This window comes from Podarcis gaigeae, assembly GCF_964106915.1.
Source record: "Podarcis gaigeae genome assembly, chromosome: 11".
Lineage (NCBI taxonomy): Eukaryota > Metazoa > Chordata > Lepidosauria > Squamata > Lacertidae > Podarcis > Podarcis gaigeae.
Genome location: NC_139687.1, coordinates 54,096,193 through 54,123,614, shown reverse-complemented (window position 1 = coordinate 54,123,614; position 27,422 = coordinate 54,096,193). Strand labels below are relative to the sequence as shown.

Below are 27,422 nucleotides of genomic sequence, written 5' to 3'. Positions count from 1 at the left end.
ATCTGAAGGGCGGTTCCATTGGGCGGGCGCCACTACCGAGATGGCCCTCTGCCTGGTTCCCTGTAACCTCGCTTCTCGCAGTGAGGGATCCGCCAGAAGGCCCTTGGAGCTGGACCTCAGTGTATGGTAATAACTGTTGCTTCTTCTGTTGTCTTCCTTTACCAGAAGTAAGAAACCTTTTCTGCCAGGGAGGACAGATTGTTCTGTGTCCTCACCCCCAACAGCCACCTGTGGTAGGTGGGCAGGACCTGATCTCAGCATCTTCTCATAGCACCCTCACCCCCCCCAAAGAATTCTGGGAACTGTAGTTTACTCCCTCACTGAGCTACAGTTTCCAGCACCCTGAACAAACTACCGTTCCCAGGATTCTTTGGGTGGCATGTGTGATCTGAATGCAGTCAAGTGTTCAGTTGCGTGCTCAGCTACAGCTGGACAAAAGCTCCAAGCTGTGGTGGATCTGCTATTAGGAACTGCTTGGTACAGTCCTTTTTTGTCCAGGAAGCTAGTTCAGAAGGCTTACGCAACCCTGTTAGTCACAATAGTATGTTAGTCACATGGGTGAGGAATAAGCAAGGTGTTGTTTTGCACTGTACATAGCCGAGCATGTGATTAGGGGAAGGGCACTGAGAGCATCGTGCTCTGATAATTGGTAACGCTCAGCTCAAAAGTCCCCAGAGCCTGCACAAACCTGGAGGCGTAATTACTTTAGCAGGAAACGAAAAGCTTTCTTCTGCTGCTGTTTTAAAAATCTTTTTTCCCACCACTTCAGTGGTAGAAACGCACACAGAGGGGAGATAATGGATTGTGGTGTGATCACCTCCAAAACGGTGTTGTTACTGATCAGCCTGTTTTTTTGGGTGAGTAAGATGGAAAGAAAGCAGATCTGTAATTCGGTAATACTTTCCTCCTGTTCTATTGACTCTTTCCTGCAGATCTAAAATAAGAGATGGATTCGCTGAGCTTAAAACACCTGTTGCTGTGAGAGTTCACTTTGTGAACAAAGCCCTTCCCCTTTATCCCAAGTAAATGTACCCTAAGATTGTGCTCGGATGTGAAGTTCCTGGGGTGCTGTCGCGGTTAAGAGTGTCAGACTGGGACTGAGTTGGGCAGCTTCCTGCAAAATATAAAATATGTAGACATCTCTGGGGTTACAGTGTGAAACTTTCCGTACTGCGTTTTCTGTTGTCCGGGGTTCAGAAGCAGAGCTAGTAAAAAGGAAGTTGGAAATGCCCTCCGGACCCCCATCCCTGTATTAACAAGGGATGCTAAGGCATTGAAGGTGGGGGAACCTGGGACCTTCAGAAGCTGTTGGACTCCAAATCCCATCATCCCAAACTGTTGGCCATGCGGACTGGAGCTGATGGGAGCTGGAGTCCGTCAGTCTCAGGAAGGGCTGTAGGCAGTGCTGCTTTTTTATTCCTGGGGGGACTCAGGGGTACACATACCCCTAAACATTTTGTAAATCTTTGTACTTTTGTCCATTTACTGTATTTATTTTTCCCGATTTTAACTATAAAACAGTCATTTTCTTGAGTCAAAATGAGAGTACCCCTAAACATTTATCAAATTTTTTTTGGGGGGGGGGGTGGAAGCACTGGCTGTATCCCTGCATTAGCACTCTGAATGCCATGTATAAAACAAGGAGCCCCCTCATGGAGCTCCTGACTTAGTTTTCTAATGACTTTTAACACACATGGCGAAAGAAGAAACTCAGCAGGGGGAGTTTTACTCCTGGAATGAAGCTTCAGTAGTGGGGAAATCTTTTTAATTCCTCCTTGCCATCTAACTGCTTAAGGCACAGGTTCTCTGTAGTAATGATAATAATGATAAAAATAGCAAAGCATTTGGCAACCCTGGAATGAGAACGCCTCCGAGAAACTGAGCAGCGAAGTAGGGGACAGGATATCCTGTAACAGGGTGTGGGTTTGAGGTTTGAAGACCTGACAGAACATTCTCAGTACAGTGCTACCTCGGGTTACAGGTGCTTCAGGTTACAGGCGCTTCAGGTTACAGACTCTGCTCACCCAGAAATAGTACCTCCGGTTAAGAACTTTGCTTCAGGATGAGAACAGAAATCGTGCGGTGGCAGCATGGCGGCAGCGGGAGGCCCCATTAGCTAAAGTGGTGCTTCAGGTTAAGAACAGTTTCGGGTTAAGAACAGACCTCCAGAACAAATTAAGTTCTTAACCCGACGTACCACTGTACTGTACTGATTTTGGTTTAATTGGAGTGGGGAGAAACCTGTTTGGGTGCTTTAAAAGGAATTTTATTGGGTGTTTTTCTCTTTCCCCCCAGTATTCCATCTTTGCCCTTTAATAGCGTTTGATAAAGTTGCCTTTTTTTTGTAGGTGGCAAATTCAGCAGAAATCGCATATATAGAGAGATCTAATACAAGGCAGAACTGCATTTGTGAGGCAGTTATGTTCTGGTCTGAATTAAGTGCTTTTTGGGACAAGTGGGGGTGGGAGGGAGGTGCTGACGGATTTCACAAATTTTTATGGTGTTCTTCCCCAGCGCACTGTACTTGATTCTCCTGGATCTTCATTTAATCCTCACAACAACCTTAGGAGGTAGGATAGGCTGAGAGAGACTGAGGGAAAGCCACCCATTGGGCTTCCTGGCTGAGTGTGTCTCTCTGATCCCAGTCCTGGACTCTAGCCACTACACCACACTGCCTCTCTGCTTTAGATTGGCTTTGAAACAGGCCAGCAGTCGCCAGCAGAGGGTTGGCTGGGGCTGATGGGAGTTGTAGTCCAACATATCAAGAGGGGGCACCCGGTTGGCAGAGGTTGAAATTGCTATTTGTCTGAGGGACACAAAAGTAGGGAAGTTTTACAAAAGTTACTTCTTTGGGTCGATGAATGTTTCCTTCGTAGGGAAGGCCTGGAGTCAGTGATTGCTCCCATGTTATGTGTGTGGAAATTCCCAGGTTCAAAACCCCGTCTGAAACCCTGGAATGCCACTGACAGTCAATACAGCTGATACAGTTGTACCTCAGAAGTCGAACGGAATCTGTTCCGGAAGTCCGTTCGACTTCCAAAACCTTTGGAAACCAAGGCACAGCTTCTGATGGGCTGCAGGAAGCTCTGGCAGCCAATCGGAACCTGCAGAACCCATGTTGGACTTTCGGGTTCCAAAGAACGTTTGCAACCCGGAACAATCTCTTGCTGCGTTCAGGAGCCAAAAGGTTTGACTCACAAGGCGTTCGACTTCCGAGGTATGACTGTACTTACTTTTTGTCATGGACTGAATGTAGAAGAGCGGTGGGAGGCACCAACTTGAGAAACCCCAAGTACAAAGGCTCAGAGCCCAGGGAATGGTGGTGGGACGATGATGAGTGGTCAGAGAGAGAAGATTGGGAGGATGAGATGGCCGAAGCTGAAGAGGTAACAGGGTTTAGTGAGCAGGGAGAATCTGTGGCAGAGAGAAGTCCAGAAGGAGAGGAGGGAGACCAAGAGGCTGTTAAGAAGCCAGGAGGTCTCCTCCTTGTGCTGTGACAAGCTCCCCTTACCCCCGGTCTCCCAGAGGCATGAAGAGGGCATAGTCTCAGATTGCTTGGGAAGGACCTGGGAGATGAGGAGTCTTAAGCGGGGACCGTCAGCCTCCACAACTGGAGTTCCCTTCACTTACTCTGTGTATTGCTCACCCACCTTGAGGGATCAATGGTCTGACTCACTAGAAGGCTGGTAAAGGTAAAGGTAAAGGGACCCCTGACCATTAGGTCCAGTTGTGGCCGACTCTGGGGTTGCGGTGCTAATCTCGCTTTATTGGCCGAGGGAGCCGGCGTACAGCTTCTGGGTCATGTGGCCAGCATGACTAAGCCGCTTCTGGTGAACCAGAGCAGCGCACGGAAACGCCGTTTACCTTCCCACCGGAGCAGTACCTATTTATCTACTTGGACTTTGACGTGCTTTTGAACTGCTAGGTTGGCAGGAGCAGGGACAGAGCAACAGGAGCTCACCCCGTCGCGGGGATTCGAACCGCCGACCTTCCGATCGGCAAGCCCTAGGCTCTGTGGTTTAAACCACAGCGCCACCTGTGTCTCAGAAAGCTGGTACCTAACTAATATAGTATATGACGGCAGGCAGGACAGTCACTTTTGGGGGCTAAGGCCCTATCTGTACTATGCATTGAAAGCAGTGCCATACCACTTTAAACGGTCATGGCTTCCCCCAAAGAATCCTGGCAACTGTCGTTTGTTAAGGATGCTGAGAGCTGTTTGGAGATCCCCTATTTCCCTCACCAAACTGTAATTCCCAGAATTCATTGGACAGAGCGACTGATGGTTAAACAGCTTTTGCTTCACTTCCTTTCATTGTTTATCTCGTGTGGAAGAGCAAAGTTCAGCAGGTGCAACAGCAAAGCTGCACCTGTTGAACTTTGCTCTTCCGCAGGAACCAAATAAGGAGCAGAACAGAAGCCATGGCTACCTTTGCATTTTGCTGTCCTCATCGGGTTTGCAAGCCAGAAGCGGGTTGTTGGGTGTCTTGCAGATCTGCACCTGTGGCTGCAAGCCATGTACTTCTTAAAAAGATGCACACATGTGCTTGCAGTCGCCACAAATGAACAGATGCATTGTAAACAAAAAGGGAAGAAAACACAGCCGCTTCTCTTTTTCGAGTCCTCTTTAAACCACAGTGGGGATGTGCAACTGTTAATGCCCAGAACCACAATCTGAGTAACCTCTGAGTAAGAGTTGCTGGAAATCCCAGTTAGGGAGAGAGCGATGTTTAGGGTTGCCATGCAGAAATTCATGAAAATGTCTGTAAGAAAAGCTCAACAAACTACTTTGCTCCAAAAAAAAAAAAACCACCCCTTAAACAACTTTTCTTTTTCTTTTAAATAAAAATAAAAAATAAAAATGTGCACCCCACCCCTGAGACCATACCATTTTAACTATCCACCCCCCTCAAATTTCAACACCTCTTGCAATGGTTTGACCCCTTTCCGTTTTAACAGTACAAATTCTACAGATGCCTTCCATATATCCTCAAAATCATTTCTTCTGCATATCCTCTGTCTTACCTTAATAGCACATGTTAATTTACCCACACCTCTTTTTACCACTCTTCCATTTGATATTCACCTTGCCCCATCCACTTCCTAGCTATAAAAACTCATGCAGCTGTCAATAAATTTGTGAACAACTCCTTCCTAGCTTATGAACCTTCCACCCCATTATCAATTGATAACAAAGCTACCTCTGGACTTTGCGTCACCCAGTGATTTCTGTTATCTCCAGCAACTTTTCTGCAACAAAACAACACCACCACAAACTGGCTTATAAGTATAAAACCAAATTTTTATGGTTTACCACACATTGTAATTGGAGTGCTATTTTGTATCATGCAGCTTTTCAGACTGATGAAGCGTGTAGCGAAACCTGTAATATATCCAGAGAACAGGTCTCCTTTTGCCCACTGGTGTTATTCTTACCAGGGTGGTGGCTTTGATTTGCCTTCCTGTGATTGATCCATGCATATGGCTTTGTGTTTCCAACTCAAGAACCATTGAAGAACATCTCATCCAGTTCAATCTTTGAAAAACAGCTTTCAAAAACTTTTTCATATTCTCCAGTGGGCTACCCTTGCCGTTGTGGCGGCACGGGGTTGCCGTTCTGTGACTGGACTTACGCTATTTGTTGAATGGTTCATTTATCCTGTCTGTATAACGTTTATTGCACATGTAACTTGTTAAGATGCATTTGTACATTTATCCACTCCATGTTTACAGTATCTCCAGGCTTTGTTTTGCACATGGCACCTTAGTATGTTTGTTGCTTGGATGGTTACAAGTCTCTCTCTATTCTAGCTATTATTCTACTAAATTTGGTTTTATACTTATAAGCCAGTTTGTGGTGTTATTGTTTTGTTGCACTGTTATTACTGTCACCATATTTGATACCTTGTGTATATACCCAGCAACTTTTCTGTCTGGATTTTCACTGCTTGAAATATAGCAACCCTAGCGATGTTGCACTCGGCTTCTCATACCCTCCAACATGTTGTGACAGAAAACCAGGACACCATCTTCTGGGGCCGCACACTTGGAGGAGTCACGTCACCCATGCAAGATTGTGGGCTTGGAAAAAGCTTTTTTTTCTTGGGCACCTTGCCCTAAAACATGTGTTTCAGAGGCACCATGCGAGATTGTACCTCTGAAAAAGTGCTTTTTTCGGGGTGAGATTGGGGTACCCCCAAATGACTGCCATGTTCTCACAGCAAAAAAAAAGGGTTATTCCGTCTTGAGGGCTTTTGAGCTTCCCACAGGCACCCAGTCAGCCACTGTGAGAACAGGTTGCTGGACTAGATAGGCCTTAGACCTGATTTAGCAGAGTATTCTAAATTCTTAACTTCTCAACACACGTAGAAATAGAAAATTGTTCAGTGCCATCTGACTATGAACCTACCTGAGCCTTCAGATCTGTGTCAGAGACCCTGCTTGCCGGCTTGCACACCTACTGATTTATTTTAAAATTATGTTTATATCCCATTTTCCCTTCGGGCAGATCAAGGTGGAGTGCAAAGTTCTCCCTCCTCCCCATCTTCTCCCCCTTACACCCCTGTGAGGTAGGCTAGGCTGAGAGATGCCAACCGGGCCAGGTTCGCTCAATGAGCTTCCTGTCTTGACTGGAAGGGATTTTGACCTCATCTCCCAGGATCATGGTCTGATGCTCTAACCCAGGGTTTCTCAAACTTGGGTCTCCAGTTGTTGTTGGACTACAACTCCCATCATCCCTAGCTAGCAGGACCAGTGATTCGGGATGATGGGAATTGTAGTTCGAAAACAGCTGGAGACCCAAGTTCAGGAAACCTTGCAGCCGATATCGCACACTGTCAGCAGGAATCCCATCAACTGAAAGCGGGATAGCAGAGGAATCTGGGAGATAATTTCTGTCTGGAAGCAGGCAACTGTGACATCCTTATTTTTGTTTCCTCATGTACCAAAATTCTGTGATGTTCCTCTGCCAAGGAAACAAGGCTGTCCTGCCTTACCTCTCACCAAAACATTTAATTTGGGCCTTAATAACCGTATTATCTCTCGGCCTAGCCTAACCTAACACAGGATTGTTGTGAGGATAAAATGTGCCTGGCACACCATGACTGCTGCCCTCAGCTTTTCGCAGGAAGGGTGAGGCTGAAATACAATTGTTTTGTAATAATGTGAGCAGGAGCAATGAGGAGGAGGTCTGGGGTGCCTTAAATAATAATTTAATGTCTTGTTGCATAAGTTGTGACAGGTTACAGCCTACTTTGTTGGATGCATGAAATGCTTTTGGAGGTTGGTAAAGGGGAGAAAGAGAGAGAGAGAAAGAAAGAAAGAAAGAAAGAAAGAAAGAAAGAAAGAAAGAAAGAAAGAAAGAAAGAAAGAAAGCATAGGAGTGGTTAAAGTTAACTGTTCTGCTTAGTTTCTTTTTGTTGTGGTTTGCTCATTGGGTGAGAGGCTGATATCTGGCAGGGGCACCCCAGGGCCCAGCAAAAAACTGGTATGTGAGGGAGAGTGTTGAATTATTACTCAGGGTAAAGGTAAAGGGACCCCTGACCGTTAGGTCCAGTCACAGATGACTCTGGGGTTGCGGCGCTCATCTCGCTTTATTGGCCGAGGGAGCTGGCGTACAGCTTCCGGGTCATGTGGGCAGCATGACTAAGCCACTTCTGTTGAACCAGAGCAGCGCACGGAAATGCCATTTACCTTCCCGCCAGAGTGGTACCTATTTATCTACTTGCACTTTGACGTGCTTTTGAACTGCTAGGTTGGCAGGAGCAGGGACCGAGCAACGGGAGCTCACCCCGTTGTGGGGATTTGAACTGCTGACCTTCTGATCAGCAAGCCCTAGGCTCTGTGATTTAGACCACAGTGCCACCCGCATCCCGTACATCCCTCCTACTCCTCTGTCATCTCCAGCAACTGACAGCACCGGCTTCCCAGGGTTCATTCAGGCCCTAACAATGCTGGACTAGTACTGGGTGAAACTTGCTTTCCTTCTCTAGAAGAAAAACAAATAAACAGATCTGTGCATCATGTTCTCAATTATCCAAAGACTGGGTTATGTTTTTCTGGTTGCTTCCCCCGCCTCATTTTATGAAGATTCAACAGTCGGCTTCAATTTAAAACACACAGAAGGAATACATTTAGCCAAACGGGCTAGAGCAGGCACATCTCAAAATGCAAGGAAGACAAAAACAAAAAGTCTACCATTTATAACAATATGAAGCCAGAACAATGAGCTGCAAACGCTCCCCTCTTCCTCCCTCCCTCCCTCCTTTCCTCTCTCTCACTCTTGGCACCATTATATACGCAAGCACTAATAGAGGGCTTGTTTTCTTGAGTGTGGAGCTTTACGTAGCCAAAATGCCACCATCCACGCAGGTTTGGGGGATTCCTAGCATCTGCAGAAGTATCAAAACACTTTAGGGGGGAACACCCCAAAACTACCCAATGAGAACTGAGCAGGCTTGGTGGGACCAGAGCATGGGAGCCAACTCCCAGGGGCTGAGGTTCCTGCGCCCCCCAAAATCTTTGAGGGACCACCCAAAGTTAATGGACATTGCCATTCAAATGGTGTGAGTGCACCCCACCAAACATCCTAGTGTGGGGTGTGTGTGTGTGTGTGAGAGAGAGAGAGAGAGAGAGAGAGAGATGTGTATTCTAAAGTGGGCATGGCCAAACTTGGCCCTCCAGATGTTTTGGGACTACAACTCCCATCATCCCTAGCTAACAGGACCAGTGGCCAGTGGTTTGGGGAACGCATGACCGCTTATGTTTTATAAACTATGAAGGTAGGCTTATTTTTTCGGCTCTACCCCCTGGGAGAGTGATTGTGCAGCTTGTTTGCTTAAAGGTTTAGAAGGGTGCTTGTGGAGAAATTCCACTGAGGTTCTGGTAGCTTTCCAGTCATGTGGCTGTTCATGGGAAGTTCCATAAAGTCTCTCAGACAAGCAAAAGTACTAGCGCTACAGTGTTGGAGAAAAGCTCCAAGTCCAGTTTAAAGATGCTTAATAAGATAATAATTGGGAAGGTGTGTTGGAGCATGTGCAGAGTGCACCATGCACACCAGGCATAGGCGAACTTGGCCCTCCAGATGTTTTGGGACTACAACTCCCATCATCCCTGACCACTAGTCCTGTTAGCTAGGGATGATGGGAATTGTAGTCCCAAAACATCTGGAGGGCTGAGTTTGCCTATGCCTACTGTACACCCACAGAGCAGCCACAGCAGGTGCTTACTAATTCTTCGGATGGGAGGGGTGCAGTTTTAAAGGCAGAGCATGTGGCTAGCAGCCAGATTAAGCCTCAACACTTTTTTTGAAGTAATAATGAAATTGTGAAGTGTATACTGAAATTAACTATGGGTGAATCCTAGAACCATAGCATTGCAGAGTTCAAAGAGAGCCTGTGAGTTTCTAATCCAGGCCCCCACAATGTAGGAATCTCATCCAGTATTTATGTTGCCTTCTGCCTTTCACCTTTCCAAGCGAAACTAATAAAATAACTACTCTTGATTTCAACAGCATCAAGAATCTCAGACAGCCTCAGTGGTGCAATAAGCCTATTTCTGGCATAGCTCTCAAATGATGGGGGCAGTACCCCTGTTTCTGCATGTTTCTCAAATGGTGGTTCATCAATTAACGCCCAGTTCTATGAGAGCAGAGAAGAAGCCGTAATTTTTCTCTAAGAAAACAAGTCATCTTATTCATTCCATTCCACCTTTTGTGGTTTGTTGTTAAAGCAACTCACATCGCTGCAATAATGTTATGTAAAGTGTTTTGTGAGGACCTCCTGAAAAGCGGTATATAAATACTGCAGTTGCAGTTCCCAGCACCCTTAGAGTCATAGCATCATAGAACTGCAGATTTGGAAGGGGGGTCATAAGGCTCATCTAGTCCAACCCCCGCAAGTCAGGAATCTTCTACCCAATGTGGGGCTCCAACCCACTGCCCTGAGATTAAGGGGGTCTCGTGCTCTACCAGTTGAGCCCTTAACAAACTGCATTTCCCGGGGGGAAGCCAAGTGCTTTAATTCATGGTGTGGGTGTGGTTGCATCAAAGCAAGTATTCAGCAAACTTTCCAGAACATTTTCCCCTCCCTTTCCAAGAGTCTTGACTTCTGAGGAAGTGTGCGTGTTGGACAAGTCCTTCCAGCCAATTATAATTGGGCAACTGGAATTTTCCCATGTGTTTTTTAATCCCAGCTGAAAATAGTGATGGTGTTTTTCCCTGCCATATGTCCTGCGAATTTCAGAGAGTTGTGTTTGATGGCACTTAACCTATTCTTACCAGGAGAGGTAGCAGTTGCGGGAATCTGGGGTGAACTTCCTCCTTCCTAAAGAATGCCACTGAGGCCCTTATGCTAAGAAATAAATCAAATAATTAAAATATTGGGTAAGTGGTTTTGAGCCTGGCTGATTGAGCCAGAGAGTGATGCAATGACCTACTTGAAAAGAGAGCAGTTCTTACTCCTTCTGCCATGAGCTAAACATGTGCCACTCATCGTTCTGGTTAAACCTCTTGAGATAAAGACGCCATCTTCTAAGTGTGGGACAGACTGAGTGCACTCGAGCGTTGAGCAAGCTAAGTTTTTGTTTTAAGTGCAAGGTGTTGCTGTGAAAGAAGGCTTTCTCTGAGGCCTTACTTGGACTGTACATCTGAAGCAGTGTTATACCACTTTGAATGATATCCCCCCAAGAATACAAGTTAGTGTGATTTGTTAAAGTTGCTGAGAGTTGCTTGTTGTTGTTTAGTCGTTTAGACGTGTCCGACTCTTCGTGATCCCATGGACCAGAGCACGCCAGGCACTCCTGTCTTCCACTGCCTCCCGCAGTTTGGTCAGACTCATGTTTGTAGCTTCGAGAACACTGTCCAACCATATCGTCCTCTGTTGTCCCCTTCTCCTTGTGCCCTCAATCTTACCCAACATCAGGGTCTTTTCCAGGGAGTCGAGTCTTCTCATGAGGTGGCCAAAGTATTGGAGCCTCAGCTTCAGGATCTGTCCTTCCAGTGAGCACTCAGGGCTGATTTCCTTCAGAATGGAGAGGTTTGATCTTCTTGCAGTCCATGGGACTCTCAAGAGTCTCCTGCAGCACCAGAATTCAAAAGCATCAATTCTTTGGCGATCAGCCTTCTTCATGGTCCAGCTCTCACTTCCATACATCAATAGAGAGTTGCTTGGCGAAGTACTATTCCCCTCCCAGAGCCACAGTTCTCAGTGCTTTGCAATAGTCAATCCTCCTTTCCCAAAGAACTCTGGAATTGCAGTTCTGAGAGCGGAATAGGAGTTTTCCCGATGACTCTCAGCACCCGTAACGAACTAGTTCCTAGGATTCTTTTGGGGAGGGTATCTAGTTGGCTTCTGTGGAAGTTTTTATTAACGGTACAGTGGAGCTCTCTGGGTTGTAATTCAGCGCAGCTTATTTTTTTCAATTTGTGAATCTTTGGTGGAGATAGATCTTTGCGGTCCCTTCTCCAGAGTTGGATTTTGCATATACAGTCTAAGTGTATATTAGGGTTGCTGTACATCTGGACATACATTTCCAGAACATACTTGGAATACTGCTGTTGGAAGCAGTGTCCGGGCAGAAATCGGCAAAAATGTCCCGGAAAATGTATGGCAACGCATGTCGGCAGTGTAGTTTTTGGCAATTTTACTTTTAAAAAAAGCTCCAAAACGTCCATTTTTTGTGATTTTGCTCAAAAAGTTCAACAACAAAACTAAAAAAAGCTCAATAACTTTGCCCCACCCCATAACCTGTGTGTCTGGATTTTCACTAATTGAAATACGGCAACCCTAGCATATATTCCCCTTTTTAAAAAAGTACAGGGAAATAACTGGAAGATTGATAGGTTTGTTTGTGCCTTCAGGAAGCCTTCTGAGAAGCGGAGTTTGTTGCTACAGAGGAGCCTGCTAAACTTATCTCTTCCCATGTTGAAAGGAAGGAGCCACAAAGACTGCAAGTCTATGTATGCATGTCTCTATTTAGAAATCAGTTCTCATGCGTTTAATAGGGTTTAGTTTCTGATACTGAAGTTGTTTTTAAGTGCTGTGATGTCCAAGCTAGCTAGGCAAAAGAGGAAGCATTTGCACTTTTAATAGGATGACAAGTTAATATCACAAACTACATCACATGAGTCTGCCTCATCATGTTCCTTATTGTTCGGCTTGGCATGCAGAATTTCCTAGCAAATTTGTCCTCTTAATATTTTGTATTTGTATTTGAGTATGTTTGTCTTTGTTTGTGTTGTATACACTCCACTACATCCTGCCAGGTTTTTTCGAGTGACGCTGTGGGTTAAACCACAGAGCCTAGGACTTGCCGATCAGAAGGTCGGCGGTTCGAATCCCCACGACAGGGTGAGCTCCCGTTGCTCGGTCCCTGCTCCTGCCAACCTAGCAGTTTGAAAGCACGTCAAAGTGCAAGTAGATAAATAGGTACCACTCTAGTGGGAAGGTAAACGGCTTTCCGTGCGCTGCTCTGGTTTGCCAGAAGTGGATTACTCATGCTAGCCATATGACCCGGAAGCTGTACGCCGGCTCCCTCAGCCAGTAAACCGAGATGAGCGCCGCAACCCCAGAGTCAGCCACGACTGGACTGACCTAATGGTCAGGGGTCCTTTTACCTTTAACCAGAACTAACAAATGAAAACTCTTGCTCAGGGGTCAGCAAACTTTTCCAGCAGAGGGCCGGTCCACTGTCCCTCGGACCTTGTGGGTGGGCCCAGACTATATTTTGGAAAGAAAAAAAGGAACGAACTCCTATGCCCCACAAATAACCCAGAGATGCATTTTAAATAAAAGGACACATTCTACTCATGTAAAAACATGCTGATTCCTGGACCATCCATGGGCCAGATTGAGAAGGCGACTGGGCTGGATCCGGCCCCCGGGCCTTAGTTTCCCTACCCATGCTCTTGCTGGTGCAGAGCAATGGTTGAATTGCAAGTGTTTTCACCATTGTGTTGATGTGTCAGATGCAATCACACACAACTGGAAAGCTAACCGTTGCCTGCACGCAGCAAATTTGCTATCAGCCTCAGTAAGCAGCACTCTGGGACGCAGGTGGCGCTGTGGGTTAAAGCCTCAGCGCCTAGGACTTACCGATCGAAAGGTCGGCGGTTCGAATCCCTGCGGCGGGGTGCGCTCCCGCTGCTCGGTCCCAGCGCCTGCCAACCTAGCAGTTCGAAAGCACCTCCGGGTGCAAGTAGATAAATAGGGACAGCTTACCAGCGGGAAGGTAAACGGCATTTCCGTGTGCGGCTCTGGCTCGCCAGAGCAGCGATGTCACGCTGGCCACGTGACCCGGAAGTGTCTCCGGACAGCGCTGGCCCCTGGCCTCTTGAGTGAGATGGGCGCACAACCCCAGAGTCTGTCAAGACTGGCCCGTACGGGCAGGGGTACCTTTACCTTTTAAGCAGCACTCTACTGGTTGGGGCTGATGTGAGTTGCATTCCAAACTTTCCAGAGGGCACCAGGTTGACAAAGTCTGTTGTAGAGTCTGCCTTTCCTTTCAACTAGAAGCTTTCTCTGTAGGAAGGAACATTTTTCAGAAGGAAGTTTTCCATGACCGCTGTAATAATCAACCGCCGTTTCAGAACGAAATGTATTTTTAAATCAGAAGCATGACAAATGTCAATCTTATGCCTGATGCACTTAATTTAAAGCCAAGCACATGGTTAAAATTATACTGAGAGCAAATAAGACTGTTGACCGCTGACAGATGATTAGCTGGCATCTTTGTTCCAAAGATGAGCTCATAGTTTCCCTTGAAGACCATAATGTTCGTTCAGGCCTGGCCCTATCATTTGGCAACGTGAGACCACGTCCTTGGTTAGCAAATGCGGCAGAAAGGGTCAGCCTCCTGGTTGTACTGTTTAGTTGGGGATCAGAGCTGTGGGTGCCACAAGACTTATCTAACACCAAGTTCCCCTGCTGGTCTTCGTCAGGACTTAGAGCAAAGCAACATCAGAACCTGGAGACACACTACTGGTTGACCACTGTGAGAACAGGGTAATGGACTGGATAGGCCTTTGGTCTGATTCAGCAGGGATGTTCTTAAGTTAACTCTGAAAATGGTGTGCCAATGGTACTTAACTCCGGTAAAATTGGCTAAAATTTACAAATTAAAATCAAATACCTGTGTCGGAGATGCAAGAAAGAAATAGGAACAATGTTTCACATGTGGTGGGAATGCCGACCTATTAAACAATTTTGGAATGAAATATATGAAGAAATCAAAAAGATGTTTAAAATATCTTTTAGTGAAAAGCCAGAGGCATTCCTTTTAGGTATAATCACAAACGATATTCCTGACAATCAAAGGAAAGTATTCCTCTGTGCGACAACAGCTGCCAGGATGCTCATAGCAAAATATTGGAAAGGGAGAGAAAAATTCCATCAATGAAAGAATGGCAAATTAAATTTTGTGAATATATAAATCTGACAAGACTCATTCATAAGGGGACAATCGGACCAAAAATTATTAAAAGAATGGGGATGTGCTAAAGAGTATATGAAAAAGCATTGTTCTGGAGTAAGCATATTGGTATGTACTAAATGATGCTTTGCAGGGTTAAAGAAAGAGGAAAATGGTGTAAAATGTATAAAGATACAGTGGTGCCCTGCAAGACGAACGCCTCGCAAGACGGAAAACCCGCTAGACGAAAGGCTTTTCCGTTTTGGAGGCGCTTCGCAAAACGAATTTCCCTATGGGGTTGCTTTGCAAGACGAAAAAATCTTGCGAGTTCTCGCGTTTTTTTCCCGCTCCCCCCCTTTTCCTAAGCCGCTAAGCTGCTTAACAGCTGATCCGCTGATAAGCCGCTTAACAGCTGATCGCTAAAAGCCGCTAGACCGCTAATAACGCTAATCCGCTAAGCTGTCAATGGGCTTGCTTCGCAAGACGAAAAAACCGCTAGACAAAGAGAATCACGGAACCGATTCTTTTCGTCTTGCGAGGCACCACTGTATAAGTAGTCTACATTAGACACAACAACTTAGAAAGAGTAAAAATTTTGAGGTCTTAGAACAAAGGAAGGAAGTCAATATGTGTATATGTATGTAATGACTAGATTAGAATGATGATATGGTTTTATTTGTAGATGTGTGTTTTTGTTTTATGTTGTTTTTTGTTCTTTTTGTTCTTTTTTTCTTTTGTGTTCTTTTTTTTCTTGTTTGTACTGTTTTATTTCGGATTAAATGTTTGTAATTTTTGTTGTAATTTTGCATTAAAAATAATAATTAAAAAAATTAACTCTGAATTGTAGTAGGCAAGTTGTCTCGCAGCAATATGGAAACTAGGTCAAATCCTGTGGCTAGATCCAGCACAGGCCAGTCTTGGAAGGAGTCATTTGGGTTCACTGGGAACCGGGTGGAGGAAGTCATAATACTTTAAACTGGTTTATCTGATACCATTTTGAAACAACATTTTGCTTTATATTAAGGCTGCAGCAGCTGGACTTTCTTATGTTGGCGCATACGTCCTCAACACCTACAAGGAATATGACCCTTTCCTCCAGGATAAATACCCTCTCCTGCCGGCTGTCATCATCATTTGTGTTGCCGTGGTGATGTTCGTTATCGGCCTCATTGGCTGCTGTGCTACAATCCGTGAATCCAAGATTGGGTTGGGAGTGGTAAGTAAGAAGTCCGTCACTGAAAATGCCTTCTGTAGCAATTCCATGGTGCCAGAGAGAGGGAATCGGAGAGGACAAGGGCTTGTCCACACTTCCACTTTTGTTGTTGTTGTTTAGTCGTTTAGTTGTGTCTGACTCTTCGTGCCCCCCTGGACCAGAGCACGCCAGGCCCTCCTGTCTTCCACCGCCTCCCGCAGTTTGGTCAAACTCATGCTGGTAGCTTCGAGAACACTGTCCAACCATCTTGTCCTCTGTCGTCCCCTTCTCCTTGTGCCCTCCATCTTTCCCAACATCAGGGTCTTTTCCAGGGAGTCTTCTCTTCTCATGAGGTGGCCAAAGTTTTAGCTTCAGGATCTGTCCTTCCAGTGAGCACTCAGGGCTGATTTCCTTCAGAATGGAGAGGTTTGATCTTTTTGCAGTCCATGGGACTCTCACGGATCCCCTTCATGGATCACTGCCTTGACGTGGCGAAGGGGCTTGAATAACTCAGAGAAGCTATGAACTATGCCAAGCAGGGCACTTCCACTTTTACAAGGGGCCAAATGGTTTTCTGTTTGCCCCACTGCTTTTCCTGGACAAACCCGCTCTTTAGAGCTTAATCGGAGCAATTGTCAATCCGCTGAAAACCCGATTGATTATTCCCATTCAGTGGTAAATATCAGGTTTTCCTGGGGGAAGGCGGCAGGACAACTGAATGAGCCCCAAGTGTCTTTTCCACCCGCTTCCAGACAAGTCACTTGCCCTATGGCTTGCCTTAGGGCTGGGGCCATGTAGTTCCTTGAAGGAAAAGTCATTGCCACGTAAAATTTGTAGCTGGAGATCTCTTAAGCATGCCCACTTGAGACTGAATTCTGTCATGACTAAGAAGACTTCAGAAGAGGATGAGAGCATTAATGTGAACTATACCACGTGACAGCTCTTCAGATATTTGTAGATGGCTATCATAATCTGTGATTCTTCAGTGGTTTGGCTTCACTCCGTTGTTTCTCGAGACAGACGGATGCCAACCAACCAACCAACCATTATTATTATTATTATTATTATTATTATTATTAATACCCCGCCCATCTGGCTGGGTCCCCCCAGCCACTCTGGGCGGCTTCCAACAAAACACTAAAATACAGTAACCTATTAAACATTAAAAGCTTCCCTAAACAGGGCTGCCTTTAGATGTCTTCTAAAAGTTTGGTAGTTATTTTTCTCTTTGACATCTGGTGGGAGGGTGTTCCACAGGGCGGGTGCCACTACCGAGAAGGCCCTCTGCCTGGTTCCCTGTAACTTGGCTTCTTGCAGTGAGGGAACCGCCATAAGACCCTTGGCATGGACCTCAGTGTCCGGGCAGAACGATGGAGGTGGAGACGCTCCTTCAGGTATACAGGACTGAGGCCGTTTAGGGCTTTAAAGGTCAGCACCAACACTTTGAATTGTGCTCAGAAACGTACTCATATCACCTCTCACTCTCCTCTTCTCCAGACTAAACACACCCAGCTCCCTCAACCGTACCTCATAAGCCTTGGTTTCTGGACCCTTTCTCATCCTCCTCTGCACATGTTCTTGCTTGTCAATATCCTTCTTAAATTGTGGTGCCCAGAATTGGACACAGGACTCTAGGTGATGCTAGGCCTCAGGTCTCTCTCATCCCCACCCCTCACACAAGGCTTCTTCACCCCAGCTTGTCATCTTAGATGTCTACAACACCTGTACACCAGCCTCTTCCTAACTAATTCTTCTTTTCCTCCAGTTCCTGATCATTATCCTGTTGGTCTTCATTGCTGAAGTGGCAGCTTTTGTCCTTGGATTCATTTACAAAGGACAGGTGGGTAAAAACAGACGTATGTACTCTGTACCAGTGATGAGGGCGGGCAGGCGAGGTGGGTGGTGGAAATGCAATTATGAATTTCTCTCATTCCATGAAGACTGGGAGGCTCAACCACCTTTCCATTTACCCCTCCACTTTCCCCCAGGAAAACCTACAGTTTAGTGCTGAATCGGAACAAACAGCAATCGGGTTTTCCATGAATTGCCATTTGTTCCAATTTAGCACTAAAGAGCAGGTTTTCCAGGGGAAAGCAGTGGGTCAAAGAAATAACTGCTCAGACCCATGCTATCTAGGCTTGGGACAACTGGGAGTGTGGATGAGCTTTGGGCCAGAGCGGTGATTAACCATACCAACCCAGAGCCAATTTCACAGCATACATTCAAAGCGCTACGATGCAACTTTAAGCAGTCATGGCTGCACCCTGAAGAATTGTGGGAGTTGCAGTTTGTTAAGGATGCCTAGAGTTGTTAGGGTTAGGCTATTCCCCTCACAGGTGGCTCTGTGGTCTAAACCACTGAGCCTCTTGGGCTTGCTGATGGGAAGGTCGGCAGTTCAAATCCACATGATGGGGTGAGCTCCTGTTGCTCTGTCCCAGGCATAGGCAAACTCTGGCCCTCCAGATGTTTGGGACTACAATTCCCATCATCCCTAGCTAACAGGACCAGTGGTCGGGGATGATGGGAATTGTAGTCCCAAACATCTGGAGAGCCAGAGTTTGCATAGGCCTGCTCTGTCCCAACCCGCAAAAGCTGTATGCAGCTCCCTTGGACTGAAAGCGAGATGAGCGCTGCAACCCCATAGTCAAATTTGACAGGACTTAACTGTCCAGGGGTCCGTTACCTTTACTTTTACTTATTCCCCTCACAGAGCTACAATTCCCAGAGTTTCCTGTGAAGAGGGATTGGTTGTTAAATCACTCTGGAAATGGTTTTTAAAAATGCAAATATCATCACTTGGGAAGGGAGTCTGTGCTGGGAACTGCTGGGTCCACAAGGAAGGCAGAATAAGGCATTGAACCCTTTTCTTTATTGTTGGCGATTGCCACTTCAGAAAGAGAAATCACAAAGGAGGAATTTCCTCCCAATACAAATACAACTTCAGAGGAGAGGCTTTCCTCAGCTGAGGGGCTGCAATGATCTCCTCTGTTTTTTGCAGTTGAGGGGCTTTCCGTTCTTGAACAAAACCCTCACATTTCTGTCTTCCTACAGGTAAAAACAGATTTGCATGAACCAATGGTGCAATCATTCAAGAACTATGACGGGAAAACGGAAGAGTCTCACATCATAGATTACTTACAGCAAGAGGTTGGGAAACTTTATGTTCTGTTTAAAATCATCGTCACAAACTTCCTCCTCTGGTTGAAAATCCTGTTATTAGTCCTAGAACTATGAATGTTGGCTCATCTTGCATACTTTATTCTGTTTGCAGTTTCCTTCCAGTTTTTCCCCCTCCCCTCCCCTTTTTAAAGAAATAACTACAGGAAAAATATCTAGTGGGCTGTTCCAGATACAGTGGTACCTTGGGTTAAATACTTAATTCGTTCCGGAGGTCCGTTCTTAACCTGAAACTGTTCTTAACCTGAAGCACCACTTTAGCTAATGGGGCCTCCCACTGCCACCGTGCTGCCAGAGCACGATCTCTGTTCTCATCCTGAAGCAAAGTTCTTAACCTGAAGCACTATTTCTGGTTTAGCGGAGTCTGTAACCTGAAGTATCTGTAACCTGAAGCGTATGTAACCCGAGGTACCACTGTAATCTGTTTCAGGGTGCGTGTTTTTTAGTGTGCAGTTGGACAAGGGATGCTTTGCATCTGTGAATTTCTTTAAGGTTCCCTTCCATTCTGCCAATATTTTGCAGGAAGGATTCAATCACACAATGGTGAATGTAGGTTTGCACAGTCAGCTTGAATTAACACAGCCTTGGGCACTAAAGCCACTTAAAAACATATATAGATTTTTTTTGCAGTAAGGAAAAGTGAAAAGCAAATGCACTGAAAAGTGTGGTATAATAACCGATTGACAGGCAGTCATAAATCACCTCTGTGCAAACAAATAAGGATGTGTTCAAATCAGAGTGGATATTCAGTAAAGAGCAGGAGTCATATAACCACCTCACAGACGTTGTGCAAACATATCAGGATAAATGCTGGATGGACAAGGCTTCTGGAGGCACACATTCACCCCAAATGTAGTTGTTTTGCAAAATTAAATTAAGCCATTTCCTGATCTTGTGCAATCCATTCTTATTTCAAAAGGCTCATGTTCTACTTACTAAGTGTAAAAAACAATGATTCAATACAGAAGCGAAACCTATTTCAGAGATCATATTCCCCTTAAATCTATCCCACATTCTCATTAAGCCTGAAAGTTGCAGCTTTTAAAAACAATGGACGGGTCAGCTTCTTAAGTCACACAAACATTATGCAGATAGAGGAATTATATCCAGGAAATATTTGCTCAATGTGATAGCAGATGTGCTTTTCCAGTGGTATAAACCAACTGGCTAAATACCATAACCGTGATACATAATCATCTATTTACTGCAATTGCTTTTGCCGAAATTATTTTAGCCAGAGCCTCTTTCATTATTCTTTTGATTCTTGCATCAGTTGCGTATACAGTGGTACCTCTGGTTATGAACTTAATTTGTTCCGGAGCTCTGTTCTTAACCTGAAACTGTTCTTAACCTGAGGTACCACTTTAGCTAATGGGGCTTCCTGCCGCCGCCATGCAGCCGCAGCATGATTTCTGTTCTCATCCTGAAGCAAAGTTCTTAACCCGAGGTATTATTTCTGGGTTAGCGGAGTCTGTAACCTGAAGCGTATGTAACCCGAGGTACCACTGTATTCTCTCTGTGTATTGCAGAGTGGTCCTTGTGCAAGTATAAGGGTTAGCCACTTGTGCCTCCTTGTGTCAGAACTTAGACGTCTTGTATTAGTAGCGCAATCATATCAAAACAGACTCCCTGCAGCCTCTGATTTTGCATTTCAAAAATGTAATTGCAGTGTTTTCGTGAGGCTCAGTACATTTTTTAAAGATGGCTCAAACAAGGCAACAGTTCTTTTTTTGTTTAAAGATTTGTAACACACACTTTTGAGATCTCACACATTCTTGAAAGTGACACACCCTGTTTGCTTTCATTCACGATTTCAATCTTTGCAGCTTCAGTGTTGCGGAGTTGACAACTACACCGACTGGATTGATAGCCGATGGTTCAACACTACCGGCAACCACAGCGTTCCTGTAAGCTGCTGCAAGCGAGACGTCATTAAGAAAAACTGCACAGGGCAGCTGAGTGACCTGAAATTTCTCAATACACAAGTAAGGGCACGTTGCATTCAGGACTTACATGGGAATAACACAATTGCAGGGGACCTGGAACTAAAGGCTGATGCAAGCCATCTCTTAAGATGATTGCAAGGTGTAAATAAAGCAGCAAGGTTTTGCAAATCCTAACATTCGGGATTTCTGGCTACCCTTCAGATCAGTTCTGGCAGAGATTCCACAATGGCTAACAAAAATAATGACACTGTATCCTGCCATCAGTTCTTTCCTGTTTTGTTTTTGTGGCACTGCTGATATCTGCAACTGTAACGGATGGGGGAGACATTCAATTCCGTTAGCGTTTTGATGGGAAACTGCATAACTTTTCCTTCTCAAACCAAAGCAGGAATGAAAACATCACCACCTTTGAAATTTGACCTTGTCCAAATTTTGCAGTGCAGTTCTCAAACCCAAACGATGTGTACAAATGTGTACATGTTCGTGACGATAGCATACAAAACACACCAAAGTTGGGGAAATTGCATACAAAAAAATTGGTGTTTATTAGGAGGGAAATTACACTGGAAAGGTGAAAAGCTTTCAAGAGGTGGTTTTTTTAAAAATTGCAATTTGCTTAAGAAATTGTGTGAACTGAATTTAAGGTGGGGAAATTGGGAGGGCCGAAATAGATTTCTCTTTTCTTAATGACCATTCTCTCTCTCTCTTTCTCTCCCCTACATCTGCAAATTCTCCCTGCAGGGCTGTGAGGAGAAGGTGGAGTCTATTCTGCAGAGTGTCCTCAACTACGCTATGCTTGTCATCCTAGGATTTGCCATTGTGAAGGTATTTATACTCTGACCTTGACACGAATGCCCCAGAGCAGAAAGGAACACAGCCTGAACCATAAATTAAACAACAAGTTTCAAAACAGCATTAGATCAAAACAAAGGATTCAGGCTACCGTGCAAGTTTTTCAGTGCTAGGTGGAAACCTTCTAACTTGCCCTGGGCATTTTAAACTTCAGGTGATGTTTAAAAATTCTGTTTTATCCTACCTTTAGCTTCTTTTGATTTTTTGTTTGGTTTGGTTTTGTGTTGCTACTGCCTTCGTGTTCAGAATGTGACCTTTCTGATAATATCATAGAATTGTAAAGTGGGAAGAGTCCCCAGGAAGGGCAGTTGCTGGTTCGTGGTAAGGGAACAAACCTAGGTGAACCTTTGTGGCCTGGTTCATCAGGGCCTTAAGTTTTGATTCCCTCTGAATCCTTGGTTTGCTTAGCCTTTGCCTTGCCATTATCCAGTATGTTTCTGAAAGCATAATCAAACAACATTGCCACCTGTAGACAAGCAAAATTTAGTGCTTCCCAATTGCCCGTAGTGCTCCTTTAAAGAAACTAGAGTCTGACAGGTGCATAACTGTCAACTTTTCCCTTTTCTTGCGAGGAATCCTATTTGGAATAAGGGAATTTCCCTTAAAAAAGGGAAACATTGACAGCTATAGACAGGTGTTCTAATGGCACTGGGGCAATGTTTTTATTTCATTTTTTTAGTTAGCCTATACTGTACAGTGGTACCTTGGTTCTCGAACGTAATCCGTTCTGGGAGTCCGTTCAACTTCCAAAACATTCAAAAACCAAGGCGCGGCTCCGATTGGCTGCAAGAGCTTCCTGTTGGACATTCAACTTCCGAAAAACATTAGAAAACCAGAACACCTACTTCTGGGTTTTTGGTGTTCGGGAGCCAATTTGTTCATCAACTGAGCCATTCGAGAACCAAGGTTCCACTGTATACCCCTTCGTATTTCAGCAAAAATCTCTGAGCGGTGTATGAATCCCAATGAAAAGGAATAAATAAAAGCAATGCCATGCAAATTTCACATTTGGAACCAAGCAAAAGAGAGATGGGACGCGGGTGGCGCTGTGGGTAAAACCTCAGCGCCTAGGACTTGCCGATCGCATGGTCGGCGGTTCGAATCCCCGCGGCAGGGTGAGCTCCCGTCGTTTGGTCCCAGCTCCTGCCCTCCTAGCAGTTCGAAAGCACCCCTAAGTGCAAGTAGATAAATAGGTACCACTTTATAGCGGGAAGGTAAATGGCGTTTCCGTGTGCTGCTTTGGTGCCGGTTTGCCGGACCAGCTTCGTCACGCTGGCCACGTGACCCGGAAGTGTCTGTGGAAAGCGCTGGCTCCCAGCCTCTAGAGTGAGATGAGCGCACAACCCTAGAGTCTGTCAAGACTGGCCCGTATGGGCAGAGGTACCTTTACCTTTAAAACAACTAAGAACCACAAATGCAAATATACAAGACATCAGGATATATCAAGATATATCAAAATGTGACATAATAATGTTATAAGCATTTCATAAATGTTACAGGAAACATAGAGGGTATGATCCATAGAACCATAGCACTGCAGAGTTGGAAGGGAGCATGAGGATAATCTAGTCCAATTCTCCGCAATGCAGGAATCCTTTAACCCATGACCTTAAAACTAAGAGTCTCATGCTCTACCAACTGAGCTACCCATCTAATGAGTCCCATCCATGGAAACTTTGCACAAGGACTTCCACAATGGGACCTCCACCCTCTCCCCTGCCCTGCCCCCACCTGTGCCCCCGATATTGGCTCTGTGGGGGTCAGAACCCCCAGAACAACATGTGGGGCACAGAGAAGAAGGGAAATTGTTCCATCTGGCGAGCTGAAATGCTTGACAAAGCACAACGTTGAATTCCTCCCATGGTGCCATTTCCAAAATCTACACATTCCCAGAACTCAAAACTTAATCCAAGTACATAACCCCCAAATACACCCAGCTATCTCCTTATGCGGGTGGCGCTGTGGGCTAAACCACAGAGCCTAGGACTTGCCAATCAGAAGGTCGGTGGTTCGAATCCCCGCAACAGGGTGAGCTCCCGTTGCTCGGTCCCAGCTCCTGCCAACCTAGCAGTTCGAAAGCACGTCAAAGTGCAAGTAGATAAATAGGTACCGCTCCAGTGGGAAGGCAAACGGCGTTTCCGTGCGCTGCTCTGGTTCGCCAGAAGCGGCTTAGTCATGCTGGCCACATGACCCAGAAGCTGTCTGCGGACAAACGCCGGCTCCCTCGGCCAATAAAGCAAGATGAGCACCGCAACTCCAGAGTCGGTCACAACTGGACCTAATGGTCAGGGGTCCCTTTACCTTTATCTCCTTACAGCCACCAAATCATTCCATCCATTTCAGTTTAAATAGATTACAAAAGGGGGCCTTAATATGAGCAGTGGGGTGGGGATTCAACTTTCAAACTCTTTAAGCGCCATGAACATTGCTGGTTCTATTTAAAATATTAACAACAACCTTCTCGTTTCAGTTCTTTGGAATGCTTAGTGTCTGCGTGCTGACCTGCAAAAGAGAACAGCACAACGGTTACCATCCTTTGTCGGGGACGTTCGCTTGACCGGAAGATGGAGAGTGACCCTTCGTTGTGCTCTTCCAAGATAAAATGGACTTGGGAAAGATGCTCTGAGCGGAAAATGTTTTGCCTGCTTTTGTAAAATGCTGAATCCTTATCTCGGTGAACAGAAAGGAGATTCCTTTCAAAGCTTGTTATTAAATGTGACCTGACTTGGATTTAACCTAGCTACTGGTGATTCCGCTTGAGAATCTTTGACGTAGTTCAGGTGTAGGAAATTTGCGTCCAGGTGTTTCTGAACTACAACGCCCTGTGGAATGCCCTCCCGCCAGATGTCAAAGAAATAACAATTATCTGACTTTCAGAAAACATCTGAAGGCAGCCCTGTTTAGGGAAGCTTTCAATATTTGATGAATTAATTGTATTTTAATATTTTGCTAGAAGCCGCCCAGAATGGCTGGAGTATAAATAATAAATTATTATTAAATTATGTTATTATTACCCCTGGCCATTGGCCATGCAGTTGTAGTTCACCAACATCTGGAGGGGCAGAGGTTCCCCACACCTGATATAGTTGAACTGAAGTGACTCCCTTTCCTTAGAACAGCATATGAAGCCTTAAACCTTAAAAGGTAGCCCAGCAGGTACCATTCTGACGTTTCACAGGTGAATGTGGTTCTCCCCTCTTCCCCAAACCTTGCTAGATTTATTAACATAAATTATTTTTTCAAACTATTAAAGGACTCAGTGTATTTTCCCTTGCCTGCTGGGTGTTCTGAATGCAGGAGAAGGTTTTCAGCATTCAGCAGCGAAAGACAGTCAGAGAGGAATCTTGTGAATCTTCTCTCACTTCTTTGAACGTGAGCACTGCAAAATAACAGATAGATTTTAGCTGTGTGTTGCCATTTGCTGGTGGAGTTTTTGGACAGCTGCAAATTTCACCTGGGACTATCAGCTTTCAGATGTGAATGTCAACATGGTATCACCATTCCCTAGACTCTTAAGCATGGAGGGATGAAACTTTGCATGTTGTGCTCACAACTAAACAGCTACTGATGTCAGCTTTGATAATCTAATTCACACCAACACCAGCTTTTCACGCAAGATGAAGTGACCAGCAGTAAAAAACCTGATAACACTAGGCAGTGTCTGGATTAAGGCTGTGCGATCCTGAGATCCATGCTTAGTCACTTGCCTTGTTGACGTTTGCACTGAATCAATCCCATGCCATATCTCAAACCACCAGAACACATATGAAATCTTCTGGCTGGACAGGGAGCATTATGTTGGGTGGAGCAACTGTGTACACACTGCAATTCAATGTGGGGATTTGTTAAGCATTTCGCGCTACTTAACTTTAGGAGTGATTGGAACACACCTGAATCCTACATCTTTAGAGACTGCGCTGAGAAACCATTCCAAGCAAATACGATTTGAACAGCCACTTGCAAGTGTATCATGGTGAAGATATGGTGCAGGCTTTATTTATGCTTTGCACTGTTTTATTTGCTTCTGGTATCACATTTATTTAATACATATAGCGTCCTTTGCGCTTTTGTGAACAGTGGAACAACTTAGGCATCATACGTACTGTTGAAAAATAAAATGACACTTCCTTTTTCCAAACACCTTTGCTTTAGTTTCTTGAGGGCTTCAGGAATATTTGGACTATAGATAAATAAGCTTCTTTTTAACCCCAAATAAATAAATAAAGGTTAATTACATGATGTTTATTTTAAAGAGAATGAAATGGCTGGATGGGAGAGAAAGCGTATTAAGAGAGAAGCAAGAGACCTGCTTCACCTGTCACACTGAAATAAACTCAGAGTCGAGAGTGGATTTCATGCTCTTTATTCAGCTCATAGTGGTGAGGAGGAATGAAAGTCCCCTCAAAGCATCTGCTTTATATACATTATTTACACAATGGGCTGCACGTGATTGGCTAATTCCAGAATTCTCCTGTAGGCCAATCAGGTTGTGGATTCACTTCCATCTGGAGCTGGATTGGGTGGCTCCTGCAGACCAATCATACTGCTGCATTGTTCTAGGACCAATCAGACTGCTGCATTCTGAATCCTATTTTTCTGGGACCAATCAGACTGCTGCATTTTGGATCCTATTCAACTCGGTACATAACACACATTAAGCAAAATTATAGCTTTCCGGAACCATGGAAATGCGCTGGCTCTGAGAGACAAGCTGGCACCCACTTAGTTCCTACCCAGTCCTTTTGGCATGGCACTGTGGGGCAGGCAGCTAAGCCAAGGTTTGACCTGACATGCAGCTGGGACCACTGGGATTAAGGTTAATCTCTCTCCTTAACCACAATCTGCAGCTTGGGACAAACAGTTCATGCAGGGGTTAGGACCCTCTACTCCCCTCGCAGAGCTACAATTTTCAGAGTGGTTTAGCAATCAATGCCTTTCCCCAGTTGATTCTGGAAACTGTAGCTCTCTGAAGGGAACACAGGTGGCCTAAATCTTATCAGCACTCTTAAACTACAGTTCCCAGGCTTGGGGAGGGGCAGAGAAAGCCATGACTTGAAAGTCCATGATACTGTTTTAAATGTCTATTTAAAGTAAACAGATAAGGACATTGGCAGGATCATTGTAATAATCTGCAGTTTCATAAGAGCGTATATTTAAAGTAGGTGACTAAAAGAATAAGTCATGTTAATTTAGAAATGTAAAAAATAAATTTAAAGAACCCCAGAAAGAGGAAGGAAGTCGAGTTTTGAAATGTTATAATGACTAAACCTATTGAAATGTATATAACTGCAAATCACAAATCACAAATAAAACAAGATACTGTTTTAAATATCTAGTGCAGATCACTCTGATCTAGACTGGATTTGTGGCACTGAGGCAAGAGTACAGTTGACCCCTTTCTCTATGCCGTTTCCCCAGATGGGGTCACTTCGAAAGCACATAAAAATGTTTCCATGTTGAGGGAGCGAGAAACAGGGCGCAGTGCTGCTAAATGATTCCAAAGGATAAATTCCTAGATTTCTTCTGTGAACAGCTGCCCCCCATTGCCACTCAAGAAGAGATTAGTCGGGGCTTCAAACATAACTCAGAAATTGCACCTGCAAACATTGAGCTAGACCCTTCTGACATCTTCGGCTCCGCCTCCTCTTATATTCCTTATGGGGGGTACTTTCAATGGAGTTGGTCTGCGTGCACTCCTCCCTAGAGATACATTAAAGACGCACACCTTCACTTCCGGTTCTTAGCCACGCGTCCGGTTCTTAGCCACGCGTCGCCAGAACTCAGGACAAGTAACCTTAGGAAAATCAATGAGAGTGACACACAACCAGCATTTCTTTTTTTAAAAATAG

General features: G+C 45.0%; 1 protein-coding gene across 1 annotated transcript; it reads left to right on the top strand.

Moving 5' to 3' along the window:
- Positions 1-594: 594 nt before the first annotated feature.
- Positions 595-25,711, top strand: LOC310827172 (tetraspanin-36-like). Its single transcript, XM_083702953.1, has 7 exons — positions 595-857; positions 15,431-15,622; positions 17,364-17,438; positions 18,650-18,745; positions 20,602-20,760; positions 21,463-21,546; positions 24,044-25,711. The coding sequence occupies exons 1-7, from the start codon at positions 798-800 to the stop codon at positions 24,128-24,130; spliced, it is 753 nt and encodes a 250-aa protein (XP_083559079.1). The 5' UTR covers positions 595-797; the 3' UTR covers positions 24,131-25,711.
- Positions 25,712-27,422: the final 1,711 nt, after the last annotated feature.

What these genes read in the sequence shown, in the direction of transcription:
- LOC310827172 (XM_083702953.1), top strand. Translation starts at nt 798, where the DNA reads ATGGATTGTGGTGTGATCACCTCCAAAACGGTGTTGTTACTGATCAGC. An exon ending in TGAAATTTCTCAATACACAA is followed by an intron (nt 20,761 to 21,462) that starts GTAAGGGCACGT and finishes TTCTCCCTGCAG; the next exon opens with GGCTGTGAGGAGAAGGTGGA. An exon ending in TAGGATTTGCCATTGTGAAG is followed by an intron (nt 21,547 to 24,043) that starts GTATTTATACTC and finishes TTCTCGTTTCAG; the next exon opens with TTCTTTGGAATGCTTAGTGT.